The 15495-nt window shown below is 35.7% G+C and overlaps 1 protein-coding gene across 1 annotated transcript in view; it reads right to left on the reverse strand.

Annotated features, from left to right (window-relative positions):
- The window catches only part of RNF180 (ring finger protein 180), a 187522-nt gene that overhangs the window by 45332 nt on the left and 126695 nt on the right, over positions 1-15495 (reverse strand). The window contains exon 5 of the mRNA XM_008691673.2: positions 6935-7157. Within this exon, the coding sequence (XP_008689895.1) occupies positions 6935-7157 (223 nt within the window). The remainder of the gene's footprint in view (positions 1-6934; positions 7158-15495) is intronic.

Consider the following 15495-nt stretch of genomic DNA (forward strand, 5'->3'; position numbering starts at 1 on the left):
AAATGTATAAACTAGATCAAACATAAATACACAAATATATTGCCAAGGATGAGGCTAACGTTGGTATCTAAGGAAAAAAAGTGTTGATACGAAGAAAATGCTTTAGAAGAAAATAATTCAGGCGGTACAGGGATACATTAAAAATTGTAAAGCTGGTACCACATGGGTGCTGCACATGGGTACAAAATAAGATCCCTTGCAAATGGCACTTTCTTGCCTTTCTTACACGGGTGCAAAAAGTAAGCATTGCCCTTGAAGCCCTGAAGATTTTAAGACAGTTTTTGCGTTTTCATTGAGTTTCAACAACGCTGCTCTAAATATGCTTACTTTGACATTTCTTTTTTATAATAAAGAATGTTTATTTCCACATATTAAAGCTTGAGAATGACTGTACATCATGACATAGTCAGATACTCTTACTGATAAAAAGAATGAGTTTGGATTTCAGGCTCAGTGACTATTCTTTACAAGACAAACAAAGAAATAAAGGAGTGGAGGCATGGATGGAGACAAGAACAAAACCACTATTAGCTGAGAATCAGAAGACCAGACTTACTGGTAGAGAGTAAGAGGAAGTGTGAAATGCTCTTAATGGGAATAGGGATAACAGACTGAGACCAATTACAGACTGTCACAGGAGATAAAAAGAGAAGTGTGATATTGTTTTGGATGAGCTGTATGTCCTGGATAAAGCCCAGCAGGACATGAGATTGTCAGACAGAACACAGAAAAATTCTTCACTGTGTAGGACTGGCCCAGACACTCTAGGATATCTATCATCACTACCCCCCCTGAGGAGATGCCAGTATCATCCCCCAATTATTTAGACAGCCAAAATATTCCTGGTGAAAAATGATAGGCTTCTCCATGCTTAAAGTCCTAGATTAGCTTAAAGGCCATTTCCTTATTTAGTTAGAGACTTCTATACACAAGGTAAAATTTCCTTTCCTTTTTTCCAATAGAGTTCACCAGTGTATCTGCTCATCACGTGTTCTACTAAGTAAGGGCACAAGAATAGTGGGTACAAAAGGCAGATGGAGCTTGAGTGGATGCAAATAGTGGAACGAGAGTGGGAATCATTCTTGCTAAGTTTTGGTGCATCTGAATGGGGAGGAGGGATGGCATTGAGTGATTCTGCAGTTGGGGAGTAGGTTTTACTCACCCTGTGGGTCCCTTTGCAGTACCTGAGACACTCCCATTTACTATATAACCATGGGATAGCATCCCTGAACAACAGATACTGCCTACAGAAGGATCCTTCACTGTCCACAATAGGGGAAGTGACACAGTTGGTTTGAAGGCTTCAGTCAGAAAGTCAAGAAAATATGATATGTTCCCTCACAACAAAACAATGACGTTCTTGTCTGAGGTATTCCTCCTCTGTCACTTTGATGACCCCCACTCCACATAATGCTTATAAACCATGGCCTTTTCCTTTCCTCGGTATGCTGATTTTAGGTGGCCTGCAGATCCTGTTATGAGGCATATAGCACCTCCCTAAATAGACTTAGTGTTGGGGTACTGATGTGGGGACTCTGGGTCTGAAAGAATGTGGTGAAGTTGTCAAAGAGTGGGAAGGGTCTCACCTATCCAGAGGTCTTCCTCCTCACACCTGTCTACATAGGTGTCCTTCTCATCTTCAAAGAAAAATCACTCTAATTAATTTGGGACACCAGAACCTTCCCCAACCTCACAAGCAAGTTTAGAATCTGCCTTGTCCAAACTTACCCTCCTTTTTCCCAAAATGACTTCAACATTTTATATTTTAACAAAAAATATACCCGAGTCCTAATTTCTCCATATCCTTGTCAACACTTGTTATTATCTTTATCTTTGTGATTGTAGCCATATTAGTGAGCATGAAGTGATATCAGAGTTTTGATTTGCAACTAATAACTAATGATGTTGAGCATTTTTTTTATGTGCATATTGGCCATTTTTTGTTAATCTTCCCTGGAGAAGTGTCTATTAAAATTCTTTGCCCATTTTGAAATTGGGTTGTCTTTTTATTGTTCCGTTGTAAGAATTCTTCCTATATTTTGGATACTTGGTCTTGTCACACATATATCTTATAATAAATATTTTCTTTCACTCTGTGGTTATCTTTTCACTTTGTTGATAATATCCTTTGAAGCACACAAGTTTTCAACTCTGATAAAGTCTAATTTATCTGTTTTTTTCCCTTGGTTGTTTGTGCTTTAGTTGTCACATTTAAGAAATCATTGCCCAATCCAATTTCAAAAGATTTTACACCTATGTTTTCATCTAAGAGTTTTATAATTTTAGCTCTTACATTTAGGTCTTTGTTCCATTTTAATTAGTGTGTGTGCGTGCGTGCATGTGTGTAAACAGTGTAAGGTAGGGCTCCAAAGTCACCTTTCTTTTGTGTGTGGATATCCAAATGCTACAGGGTCTTTATGTTCTTACCGAGAATAGTGGTATATATTAGATTAAAAAAATAAGTGCTTCTCTATTTTCTGTGTCCTTAGAAAAATTTCCAGAGGCTTTAATTTAAAAAAATCATTTTCCTCAATTAAATGGTTGTCTTGCTGGGATGAGGACTGAGCCTCTGATCCACCAATCCAGAAAATTCTTTACTATTTATTATCTTTAAATATTATCGACTTCTTCTAAGAGGATTTAGGACTTTTTATACTATCTTCTTTCACAACCTCTCAAGATTTTGTACCATATCATCATTTTTAGTTTCTTTGTTCACTATCTTTATTAGTATGTTTTTATTGGTTAGGATGCTCTTGGTTGAAATTAAAAGAAAATTTCCTCCAACTATATTAGTTAATTAGTAAAATTAATATTTAATGGAACAGGAAATCTAAAGGTAGATTGGGCTTCAAAGCTGGCTGACTGAGTGGTTAAACAATGTTATCAAGACCCCATGTTCTTTTCTTTCCTCAGTTCTGCCATCCAAAATAAAGGCTTCATACCAAGCTGGTTCCCCGCTTACTCATAAGATGGTTGCCAATAACTATTCCTGTTATACACGTTCTTGTTTACGTCCAATGGAAGAGAAAATGGCTTTTCTGTCTCATCTCGTAAGAGTAAAGACAAACTTTCTTCTCATCTCATTGGACCACATGCTAATTTGTGAACCAATCACTGGCAGAGGGGACAGATTACCAAGGAGCCAAGGATGGGGTCTGCTACCCAGAAGCCACATGGTCATGGGGTAGTCAAATAGTTGAATAAAACTCAGAGTCATATTCGAAAAGAAGAAGGATGTAATGGATACTAATTAGCAACCAATAGTGTCTACTGTAACTTTCTTCTATCAACTTTCAACAGGATATCTTGACTTGCATTAAAAAAAAAAAAGATACCAATTCCTTCTACATATCCTTCCCACTTCCTCTTCCCAACTTCTAACATGTAAGTATTTTTTCAGGATCACATCTAATAGTAAGTAACTTAAGCAAATATTGCCTATCTAGTGAATGTTATAATTCAAGTTTAAAATCATTTTGATCAAGTACAGTCTCTGGAATAAATCTGGGGGGACTCTCATTATTATCTCTATCCAGTGAGCTACTATAACAGAATTATGTTACAACTAACCCCTTATTCATCGGCCAAAGATCTTGAGTTCCTTTAGGAAATGATAGCTTTCCCACTCTGACCTTTGACAGTAACTATCCCCTGGTTTGTCCACAATCTGAATGGTGACATTAAGTAACTGAGATGATTCATTCACTTAATAAACAACTGTCAGGGTTCAGTAACATTAACAGAATACTCTAAGATTGTAAACTAACTTCTCCAAACTATCACCAAAAGCATTTGAAACCAGAAAAGGAAAAAAAAATATCTCATTTACAATAGCAACAACAAAAATACCAGGCAGAAAGCTAGTAAGAATTGTGCAGAGACTTTAGGAAGGAAATTGTAGAAATGTATTGAGAGTGATATGCTATAATAACAATCACTCAACATTGTATCAATGTCAATTAAAAATATGAATTATCCCCACATAACTTACAATTTTAATTTACTTTTGAATTATTAAAATATACAAGATATAACAGTTTTAAGAGTAAAGTAATAGGGGTGGTAACTTGGGTGGCCCAGTTGGTTAAATATCCAGCTCTTGGTTTTGGCTCAGATCATGATCTCAGAGTCATGAGACGGAGCCTCCCAGCCTAAGGGCTCCATGCTCAGTGTGAAGTTTGCTTGCGATTCTCTCTCTTCCTCTGCCCCTTTCCCCACTCACAGGCACACTCTCTCTCCTCTCTCTAAAATAAGTAACATCTTAAAAAAAAAGAGTAATGGTATATGATAAGATAGAAATATGAATGGAAAAGAACAGCTGCCAAGAAATACACTTATATTTTAGTAATTGTTATTATTATTTTTTAAAGAATGGCAATTCAATTAGAATAGGAAAAATGGATTGTTCAACAAATGTTACCAAGCTGAATGTCTAAGGACATGGGAAAAAAGCACTCCATTCTTTTTTTTTTTTTATATGAAACTTCAGTTTATTTTAAAAGCACTTCATTCTTAACCAAACCAGGCACCAGAGAAGATGTTAAGTGGAGTTAAATGCAGGGATATGAGGACAAAATGGAAACCTAAAATAAATGTAGGTAAAGAGAATGTTTATATAATTCTTTAGTAGGTAAGGTCTTTTAATACCTACTTTGAAATCAGAAATAATAAACACCAAATCAGAAATAATAAACACCAAGGTTGCTATATGAGACTACATAAAAATATAAAAGTTCTGCCCATTCATAAAACACAATAAACATAACTAAAGTACAAATGACAAACAGGGAAATGATTTACCACATATGACAAAAGCTGACACTAATTTTTAAAAAAAATTTTTTTTAAAGGTTTTTACTTATTTATTTGAGAGAGAGTGAGAGGGAGAAGCAGACCCCCAACCCCCTGCCCCCCAGCAGAGAGCCCAATGCAAGGCTCGATCCCACGACCCTGAGATCATGACCCGAGCTGAGGGCAGACGCTTAATCGACTGAGCCACCCAGGCGCCCCTAAAAAATCCTGTTAATAAACAAGAAAAAGATGAACAAACTCTAAGGAAAACCAGCAAAGGTCAAGGCCAAGGATTTAAAAAGAAACAAAACAAAAAAGTGTAAAGAAAATAAGCCCTTGTATAATTCTGCTTACAATAATTTTGGAGCATAATTTTGCAACATATACATAGCTTTAAAACACACATGGCTTTAACTACCAGTTCTCCTTCTGGAAATCCCTTGCAAAAAAATACTCAGGGATGTGTGCAAATATTTATCCCCATATATCAGCAAATAATAATAAATAAATAACTAAACTAAATGTCCCATACAGTAGATAGCTTAAGTAGATTATGATATAATGACAAATGTTTTTAAGTAAAGCCAAGCAGGTTAAAAGCCTTATGTACAATATAATTACATTTTTTTCTGTAAGAAAAATAATTAAGTACACATATATAAAATATTCTGGAAGGATACTCACTCAAGGTGGTCTTTAAATGTTAGGACTATAGAGGATTTTGAGTTTATAATTTTATCTGGATGTTCTGATTTTTCTCTAAACTGTACTACTGTACTATTTAAATAATTTAAAAAGTTACTTTTATAATTTAAAAGTAACTGTACTACTTATATAATTTAAAAAGTTACTTCTATAACCATAATGTTTTGGCTACTAGCAATGTCACTTTCCCTAATTTATACTCTGTTATTTCCTCAGCTTTTATCAGAGTATACCAAAGGACACAGTGTCAGGAAACCTGATACTGCATTTGCTCTGACGATGTTTCTGAGGACACTGCCTACTCTGCTTGTCAATATGCCCCAGAAGGGAAATCACATAAAAAAATCCCTTTAAGTGTTCGCTTATTCTTAGGAAGTGGGATGTTTCTTTTAATGAATCATGAGAATCATTTAATTGTGTACTTACTTTTATCTTTCCTTAGGCGGCAGAATATTTAAAACCAAATACTTCATCTAATTATATACTACATATAGTCATACGGTTTATGTACCTGCCCATCCGTACTCACCTGCAGAATGTGGAGACAGCGTTTTCCTCCCTGACATCTGGCACACAGTAGTGCACTCCACAACTATTAGCTCTGCTTACTTCTATTATTCTTCCCTTTTCCTTAGCAATTCTCTATGTTCCACATTCATTAGTGTTTCCTCTCGCCATTAGTGTGTTTTAAATACTATGTTAATTGGGTGATGGACATTAAGGAGGGCATGTGATGTGATGAGCCCTGGGTGTTATATGAAACTGATAAATTATTGAACACTACATCTGAAAATAGTGATACACTCTAAGTTGGCTAATTGAATTTAAATAAAAAAAAAAGAAAAGAATAAATACTACGTTATATTCCATCTTTACTGATACTTAGGTAAACAGATCCTTGCCCCAATTTTATTTTTCATTCAAGAAGAGAGAGCTTAAGAACCATAAGGATGTTGAGAAGATGTGGACTGGGGAGGAAAGGCATCCAAGTTTTTGTCAGATATTTACAGATTTATTCTCTAAGACTCCAGAGGAGATAACAAGGGCCAAGGAATGAGTAGCAGTAAAAGGCAGATATGAGGAATAAATAATCAACAGGGCTGCTTCAAATTTTAATGGCATGTCTTTGACACTGGAGATGTCCAAGTCAAGAGTGCTTAGAATGTCTTAGAAGAGATCTCAGCATAAAGTAGGGTTTAGACATGAGAACTCTCTTCATCTAGGATTCTGTGATTTTCAACACAGTTCTATGAATTGGGGAAGGACAATTTTATAAAGTGGAGAGTAATAAATTATCCTGTATATGATTTGCAATAATGTTCTCATTATAATTTATAATTTCTCATAATAATTTATAAAGTACCTTTAGAACTGGAACAAAGCAGTAGTCAGAATAATCAGCCAATTATGTTAATGAAAGAAAAGAGTTAGTTACCTGTCTGGAAAAAGACTCTGGAAATAATTGTCCGACACAATGGGCAGGGAGTGCTTGCAGGATTGTCTTTGGCAAGAGTCCGTAAGCAGGGCTCACAGAAGATGTGGTGGCAAGGGTAACACATGTATGGGTTGAAATAAACATCCAGACACACTGCACAGATGTAACTTTCCTTTTCTTCTGCATATTCATTGTCATCATCTGTACTCATCTCATTCAAAGTCTGCAAAACATAATCAAAAATAATTTTTCCTAGTTCAGTATGCGATTGGTCTCCTTGAGAAAGAGAGAGTGCCTTTATATTTTGTTAAAATGAATAAAAATATTTGTGAGAAGCACATGATATCTGTTTCTGTGACATATTCAAAGTGACAGAAAGGATACCTTGTAACATGAGAAGAAACTCAAAACATACACGAAAAATCCAGAAGTCTTATTCTTTTTAGTATTTTTATATAACGCTAAATGCTAAAACATACCCAAACATAGTGAAGCATACCTGTATCTCTATTTAACCAGTACTAGTTAAGTAAGTATCAGATATGCTAGTCCCAGGATTATAGATTCCCCATCTATCCCACTCCCACCACAGCAAATAAAGTGATTGTCATGAGGTTAGGGAGCCTTATGTGGGCATGCACAGATGATGAAAAGTGAGGGCAACAGGATATCAGACTACATCCTCATACCGTGCATGCCTTCTCTATACTTTGTCCCTTTGTGGACCTCAAGGCCAAGAAACGGCCAAAGCCGAACATATGTCAGGAAGTAGACAACAAGGCAAAAAGACTCGCGGTAATTCTGGGATCAGCCTTGTAGCCGGGAAATAGGATGAGTCCCTTCCCCCCTCCCAAAAAGAATAGTTAAGAAAGAGGTACTTAGGAAAGAGGCAGCTTAGACGTAGTAGCATGAGGTGTGATAACAGAATTCCTGTGACTTCGCCTCACAATTTCCCCATCTGTGAGGATGATGTGAGGATGACACGAGGTAATCCACTAGATAACATTCTGTGAAATCCCATATAACATAAACAAAGTTTAATAGAGAGGATATGAAGTAAATGTCTCTCACTAACAGAAAGCTTGTGGCTACGATCTGAACAATAATAAAGAAAAATCTGCAGGAAAGGCAACAAAATCCATAATTTTCACTCATTATTGATATATGAATAATCTCTCCTAAACTTCTAAGATATTTGCAAAGCAAAAGGCATAAATAAATACTTAGTACTGAATGGGGCATCCCAGATAAAAAACCTTAGGTAAGATGCTGACTTAACTAAATTTTATTTCATAGTGCTAGCTTATTCTGCTTGCATTAGACTCTCAGGACTGTGCCTTGAGATTTGAACTAATTAACCTTGAAGAAACCCATGGCATAAAAAAACCATAAATTGTAGAAACTCTTAAGCATTTCAAATTGTGACCCAAATATTTGTGCAGAATTCTATTTCTTTGCCTCTACATATACAACAAAAGTAACTAGACTTCAGTAAAATACACAAAGAAATAAAATCTTTGTTATTTAAAAATGCATCAATATTTTGAAAATAATATAAATTTGAAATTAGAAAACGAGGTTTCAACTATTCATCTATTCTTTAAGCTAAGTGAAGCAACAATCACCACAGAAATAACATACGTAAAGACCTGTGGAATTCACTATGTTTTAAGGAGTTAAAAAGGTTTAAGAGTTTTTATTAATTCAGAAAACTTCTATTAATTCACAAAAATTTACATCTGCTAATAAATATGGTTATAAAGAAGACAACAAATTACTTCAAGGATAGACTTCTACTGGGTTTTTCTCCAAATTGCACAGATGTAGGGTTGTGTAACAGAAAATTTGCTGTTGGATGGATAGGTACATTTTTAAAAGTTTTTATTTAAATTCCCATTAGTTGGACAACTATATTTAAAAAATTAATTACTCATTAATGGATCACTGCCAACCTAGAAAGAGGTTTTTAATAGGCGTGTCTGTGAACTCATTCTTCTCCTCACTATTTCAACTATCCCAGATGAAGACCCCAGAAATGCTTATCAGAAATGTGTGAAAGGGGACAGAAATAGAGAGCTGGCTAGTTAAGAATCAAAATTCTTTCTGGAACAAGGTATGCCATTAGCAAGTAATATAAAAATGTAAACTACACTAAACCAGTTGGCAGAGTCAAGTTTAAAAAAAAAATTTCAACAGGTGGCTGGGCTGAAATCACGATTGAATTTAACAGGGATACATATAAATTCCTAATTGGAGATTCCAAAATGGACTGCACACATAGAAGATGAAAAAAACTTAGCTAAACGCAATTTATGTAAAGAAGAGCTAGGGATTTTAACGGACTTAACCAAGCTCAGTCTACGATGGGTTACTTAAAAAGCAAATCTAAACTAGAAGCGCAGGATAGGGTAGGTTTACGTGCCTCTCCTTGTATAAAAATCACAACATATTTGTAGTTACTTTGAGGAACACAGACAAACTAGAGTTATCCATAGCAACACTGAGGGCCACGGCAGCAGGACTGCTGAAACCACCTCCTTGGAAGTGCTATTAAAAGATGGAGGATATTCAGGCGCCTGGGTGGTTCAGTCGGTTAAGCATCTGCCTTCGGCTCAGGTCATGATCCCAGGGTCCTGGGATCGAGTCCCGCATCAGGCTCTGTGCTCAGAGGGGAGCCTGCATCTCCCTCTACCCACTCCCCTTTGCTGGTGATCTCTCTCTCAAGCTCTCTCTCTCTCAAATAAATAAATAAAATCTTTAAAAAAAAGATGTAGGATATTCATTCAGAAAAATATTAAGAGGAGATAAGTGTCTGCGTGAGACTGATTCTAATTTTCCTCTGCGTAGTTTTTGTGATTAGATCTAAACACAGAATGGACGTTAAGAGAAAACAGATGATCTAATACCTATTTACAAACCAAAATGACATGAACACAGCATAACATTTTTCCTCTTACACAGTACATCTGTCACAGAGCTAAATGTTTATCTTGCGTTCCCCTTGAAATACTTTGGGACTTAGAAATAAGACAAAAGTTGTACATATTAACTAATTTCCTCAACACAAAACGCCTATGAAGTAGGTACTATTACTATCATCATTTTTTAGAATAAAGAAAACTGAGAAGCAGGGAGCTCGCTAACTCCAACCGCTAGTGGTGAAGCAGGGATTTCAATCCAGCCCGTACGCGTCTGGAGCAGCATTCTTCTTCACTACCACATCCTTAAGTGAGTTAATGGTCTACAAAATGTCCTAGCAAATAATAAATGTTAGCTGCTGCTGATTATGATGTAAGTTAAAAGAAAAAGACAAATTTAGATAGGATCTACAGGGAAGTAAATTTTAAGGCATTGTTACTAAAATTAGTAACTAAGTATAATAGATACCCAATGTACAACTACTTTTGGCTCTGGGGGGAATTATTCTACAAAGAACCATACACATGCAGTCTCTCAAACTCCTTTCTAGGGGCTTCCAGTCTCAGAAGAGGAAAAAGTTATCTGATAAGTAATATGCTTAAAGCAATGTTTCAAAAAAAAAAAAAAAAGAGTAAAAAGTAGCACAAAAATTAACAGCCCAGGAGCTGTTATTAGTAATAATGACAAAACAACAGTACCTCTAGCTCATTTACAATACTGTGATTACTGCTGTATTTGGCCTTATTCCTCTTACTTAGTAAGTGAGAGTAGGGCAGTGAATAAGAGCAAGACTCCAGAGCCTGTTTGGGTTTTACCACCACTGCCTGCGTGACCTTATGCAAATTACTAAACTCCCTGGGGTCTCACTTTCCTCATTTGTAAGGTAGGGATACTGAGAGTATATAACTCATAGTTGTCGAAAGGATTAAAAGAGTTTATATATATAAAGCATTCAGAACAGCACCTGGTATGTGTTTGCTGTTGTCATTATATTTAACATTGTATTTGAGACTTTTTAAAATGAGTTTTGTGTTTACGGAAAAATTGTACAGAAAATACAAAGAATTCCCACATACCTCCACCACACACACACATAAGCGAGCACATAGAGTTTCACCTTCTGGTGCCATTACAGTACATTTTTAGAGTTGATAACCAATACTGGCACATTACTATTAACTGAGGTCCTTAGTTTATTATTTTAGCATATGTGCTGCCAAAGTGAGCCCAAGTCCACAGTTTACATTAGGGTTCAGTCTTGGTTTTGAACATTCTACGAGTTTTAACAAATAACTGTCATCTACCGACAATTACAATATCACATAAAATAGTTTCACTGCCCTAAAACTCCTGTGCTCCCCCTATTCATCCCTTTTACCTTTTCTCCAACCCCTGCAACTACTGATCTCTGTAAGTGTTCCTTTCCCAGAATGTCCCATAATAGGAATTACACAGGATGTAGTCTTTTCAGAGTGGCGTCTTTCACTTAGCAATATGCGTTCACGGTTCTTCCTAATGGATCTTGAAGTTACTCCAGGTCTCCAATGAGAACTGCTCTTAATTCTACATCAGTTTATATCTTGGCCTTTAAGAAAACAATAAATTCGCTTCATTTTCTAAATAAATGCAAGCTGCCCCCCACCCTCTAGATATTCCTGAAAGACTGTGGCCCACGGATGGTATGCTGTCTTATTTTCTAGCAGTGTTATATACTTACTCTTTTCAAAAACATATTTTTTATAATTCTATTTTCTTGAAAAGTATGAGTTGAAATCAATATCATAATTGGATTTCGCTTCAAATTGTCTCCAAAGGGAGTAATGAATATAATTAAAGTAAGTTAAAATTTGCACCTAATTACTTTATTCTGTGTGTGTGTGTGTGTGTGTGTGTGTGTGTGTGTGTTCTACCACATACAGGGGAGAAAAAAGCCAAAAGCCAGTTTTTGCTAAGAATGCCCTTGATGAAGCAGGAAAAAGATTAATTTTCATTAATTTTAATACTCCATGTGAGAGAAACAGGAAGTACAGAGAAAGCATTTCTGCTGCATACCGAAGCATATGGTTATTTTAAGAAAAAGCACCTTTGTTATTGTTTTAGTTGTGAGCTGAACTAGCTGTTTCTCCCACTGAATACCACTGTTATGTAGTAAACAATGGCCAAGCAAACTCATTATTCAGATCCAGTTATTTGACAGGCATTTTCACAGAAACGAACAAAGCAAATCTGTCACTTCAAGGGAAAAAACTGATAGTATGTGTTGCCAAATAAAATGATAAAGTTTGGGCTTTCAAGCAAAAATCAAAATTTTGGAAAAGTTCTATATGCTTTTAGCTTCCCAATACTTACAGGCTTTTCTGAAGAGATGATATTAACAATTTTTTGATATTGCTTAATGAAATATGACAATACTTAGAAGAGCTGTATAATTCAGTAAACCAATAGTTTCCAAATGTCTAATGCATGGTATTACAAAACTATGCATAAGAAAATGAAGCACTCAAAGTGTAAAGACAGACCAATGGATTTTAATGTAACAGAGTATTCAAAGTTCACATCAGGTGTCAGATTCCATATTGCAACTAGCCTTTAATAATCTAGCGCTTGTCAAGTTTTGGTTTAATATCAAAGACATCTATCCAAAATCATCTTGAAAAGCTATTAGAATACAATTCCCTTTTCTGACTATGTGTCTGGCTGGATTTTCTTCATATGCTTCAATCAAAACAACATATGGCAACAGACTGTATGCAGAAGCAGATGTGAGAATACATATGTTGTTTATTAGGCCAAATATTAAAGAGATTTGCAAAAATTAAAACAAATGCCATTCTTCTCAATTTGTTTGAATAATTTATTTTTCATAATATATGTTATGATTCCATGTAATGGTTTATTATTATCTGTGCATGAATTAATAAATCTTTAAAAAATTTTCTCAGTTTTAATTTATAATATGATAAATATTTAAAATCCATATACACAAAAGTTCTTTGGGGTTCTCAATAACTTTAAGATTTTAAAGGGATCTTGAGACCAAAAAGTATGAGAACAAATACACTAGGAGGTAGAAAGCAAAGGTGATTTGGGCCATAAGCCTGTATTAGATAATGTATTGAAGCATGTAAGCTTTTAGTGAATTGGCAATATTGACAATTTCATCTTACTAAGCAAGATAATTTAGGGAAAAAATATAATGTGGGGTCTAAATGATGGCCAGTTCTCTTCTATCTGGGATCTACAGAAATAAAAGCTCTAAGAAGCACAAGAAGAATGGTAGCAATGGACAAGGCAAGAAACAACAAATGTTGGAGAGGATGTGGAGAAAGGGGATCCCTCTTACACTGTTGGTGGGAATGCAAGTTGGTACAGCCACTTTGGAAAACAGTGTGGAGGTCCCTCAAAAAGTTAACAATTGAGCTACCCTATGATCCAGCAATTGCACTACTAGGTATTTACCCCAAAGATACAGATATAGTGAAGAGAAGGGCCATATGCACCCCAATGTTCATAGCAGCATTGTCCACAATAGCTAAATCTTGGAAGGAGCCGAGATGCCCTTCAACAGATGACTGGATTAAGAAGATGTGCTCCATATATACAATGGAATATTAGCCATCAGAAAGAACGATTACCCAACATTTGCAGCAACATGGACGGGACTGGAGGAGATTATGCTAAGTGAAATAAGTCAAGCAGAGAAAGACAATTACCATATGGTTTCACTCATTTATGGAACATAAGAAATAGCAGGGAGATCGGTAGGAGAAGGAAGGGAAGAATGAAGGGGGGTAAACAGAAGGGGGAATGAACCATGAGAGACTGTGGACTCTGGGAAACAAACTGAGGGCTTCAGAGGGGAGGGGGGTGGAGGACTGGGATAGTCCAGTGATGGGTATTAAGGAGGGCACATATTGCATGGTGCACTGGGTGTTATACGCAAATAATGACTCATGGAACATTACATCAAAAACTAAGGATATACTGTATGGTGACTAACATAACATAATAAAAATTATTATAAAAAAAAGAAGTGGAACATATATATACAATGAAATATTACTCAGCCATAAAAAAGAATGAAATCTTGTTATTTGCAATGACATGGATGGAGTTAGAGTGTATTATGCCAAGTGAAATAAGTCAGTCAGCAAAAGATAAATACCATATGATCTCAGCCATATATGGAATTTAAGAAAAAAAACAGATGAACACATGGGAAGGGGGAAAAGAAAGAGAGAGAAACAAGCCATAAGAGACTCTTAACTATAGAGAACAAACTGAACGTTGATGGGGGAGGGGGATCGGCTAGATGGGTGATGGGTATTAAGGAAGGCACTTGTGATGAACACTGGATGTTGTATATAAGTGAGGAATCACTGAATTCTATTCCAGAAACTGATATTGTACAGTATGTTAACGACCTAAAATGTAAATTTAAAAAATTAACAATGAAATAAAATAATAAAAGTGAAAAAAAAAAGAATGGTAGCATACTGCAGGGAAGGCGAGAGGAAGAAAGTATGGAGCATTTACTTCAGAAAGCCACATCTAGATATACCACAATATCAAGAGAAAAATCAATGAGCTTAATATTTACAGTTCTATTAAATGGCAAATAACTTCATTTATTTTTTAATTTTTTATCTTTTTAAAGATTTTATTTATTGAGAGAGTGAGCGAGCACGCACACGATGGGAGGAGCAAAGGGAGAGGGACAAGGAGACTCCATGCTGACCGCGGGGCTTGTCTCAGGACCCTGAAATCATGACCTGAGCTGAAATCAAGAGTCAGACACTCAACTAACAACCACCCTGGTGCCTTGATAAATAACATCATTTAAAATGAAAAGCAAGAGCTACTATAATACTCTGAGATGGCCTCTAAAGCATTAAGGAAAGATGAAATTATCTTTGATAGAGTTTTAGTTATACTTTCTACATTATAATTATTTGATAATTGGCAATTCATATGGGGTTGCTTAATAAAAATATTCACCTTAATAAGCTATTCTAGATAGACTGAAACTTACTTTATCTGGATTGTTTTTTATAGCACTTTGCTAAACAGAAACATATCTTTAGATGAGAGTTAATTCTAGGAATCTATGTCAAAATGATCTAGATATCCCGGCTATCGTTTTACTTAAAAAAAAAAAAAAAATCCAGAATAACATCCCAAGGTCTAGAGTAAATGTTAGTAGTGAGCAGGTGCAAAGACGAAACATACCAAATCCCTACAACCTGTGGTAAAGGAAAAACAGAATTTGTGGGGTCTCAAATGAATATGGGGTCTGTTGTAATCCAAAATTTTGAGTGGAAATTTCCCAATACTTATTCCTGTGATCTACCAGCATACTCGCAGAAAGGAAGAGACTAAATGAAGACTCCACATACCTCTAACAGGTGACCAATGATGGCTTAGAATATTTTTTTCCCACACATCATCATACCTCTCTGTATGTCTGCAGGTTAATAATACAATACTGAGTACTACCCAGGCCATCAGATATAGAGTTATTCAGAAACCATGTATTCACTATGTTGCTTCATAAATAAAATCCCTTCTGGGCTCCACCCTATATACTGAAGAAACTAGATATATGTATAAAAGAGAAAATTCCAAAGAAGTACACACGGTCA

The sequence above is a fragment of the Ursus maritimus genome, unplaced genomic scaffold (assembly GCF_017311325.1).
Source record: "Ursus maritimus isolate PB19 unplaced genomic scaffold, ASM1731132v1 scaffold_5, whole genome shotgun sequence".
In the NCBI taxonomy this organism is placed as follows: Eukaryota; Metazoa; Chordata; class Mammalia; order Carnivora; family Ursidae; genus Ursus; species Ursus maritimus.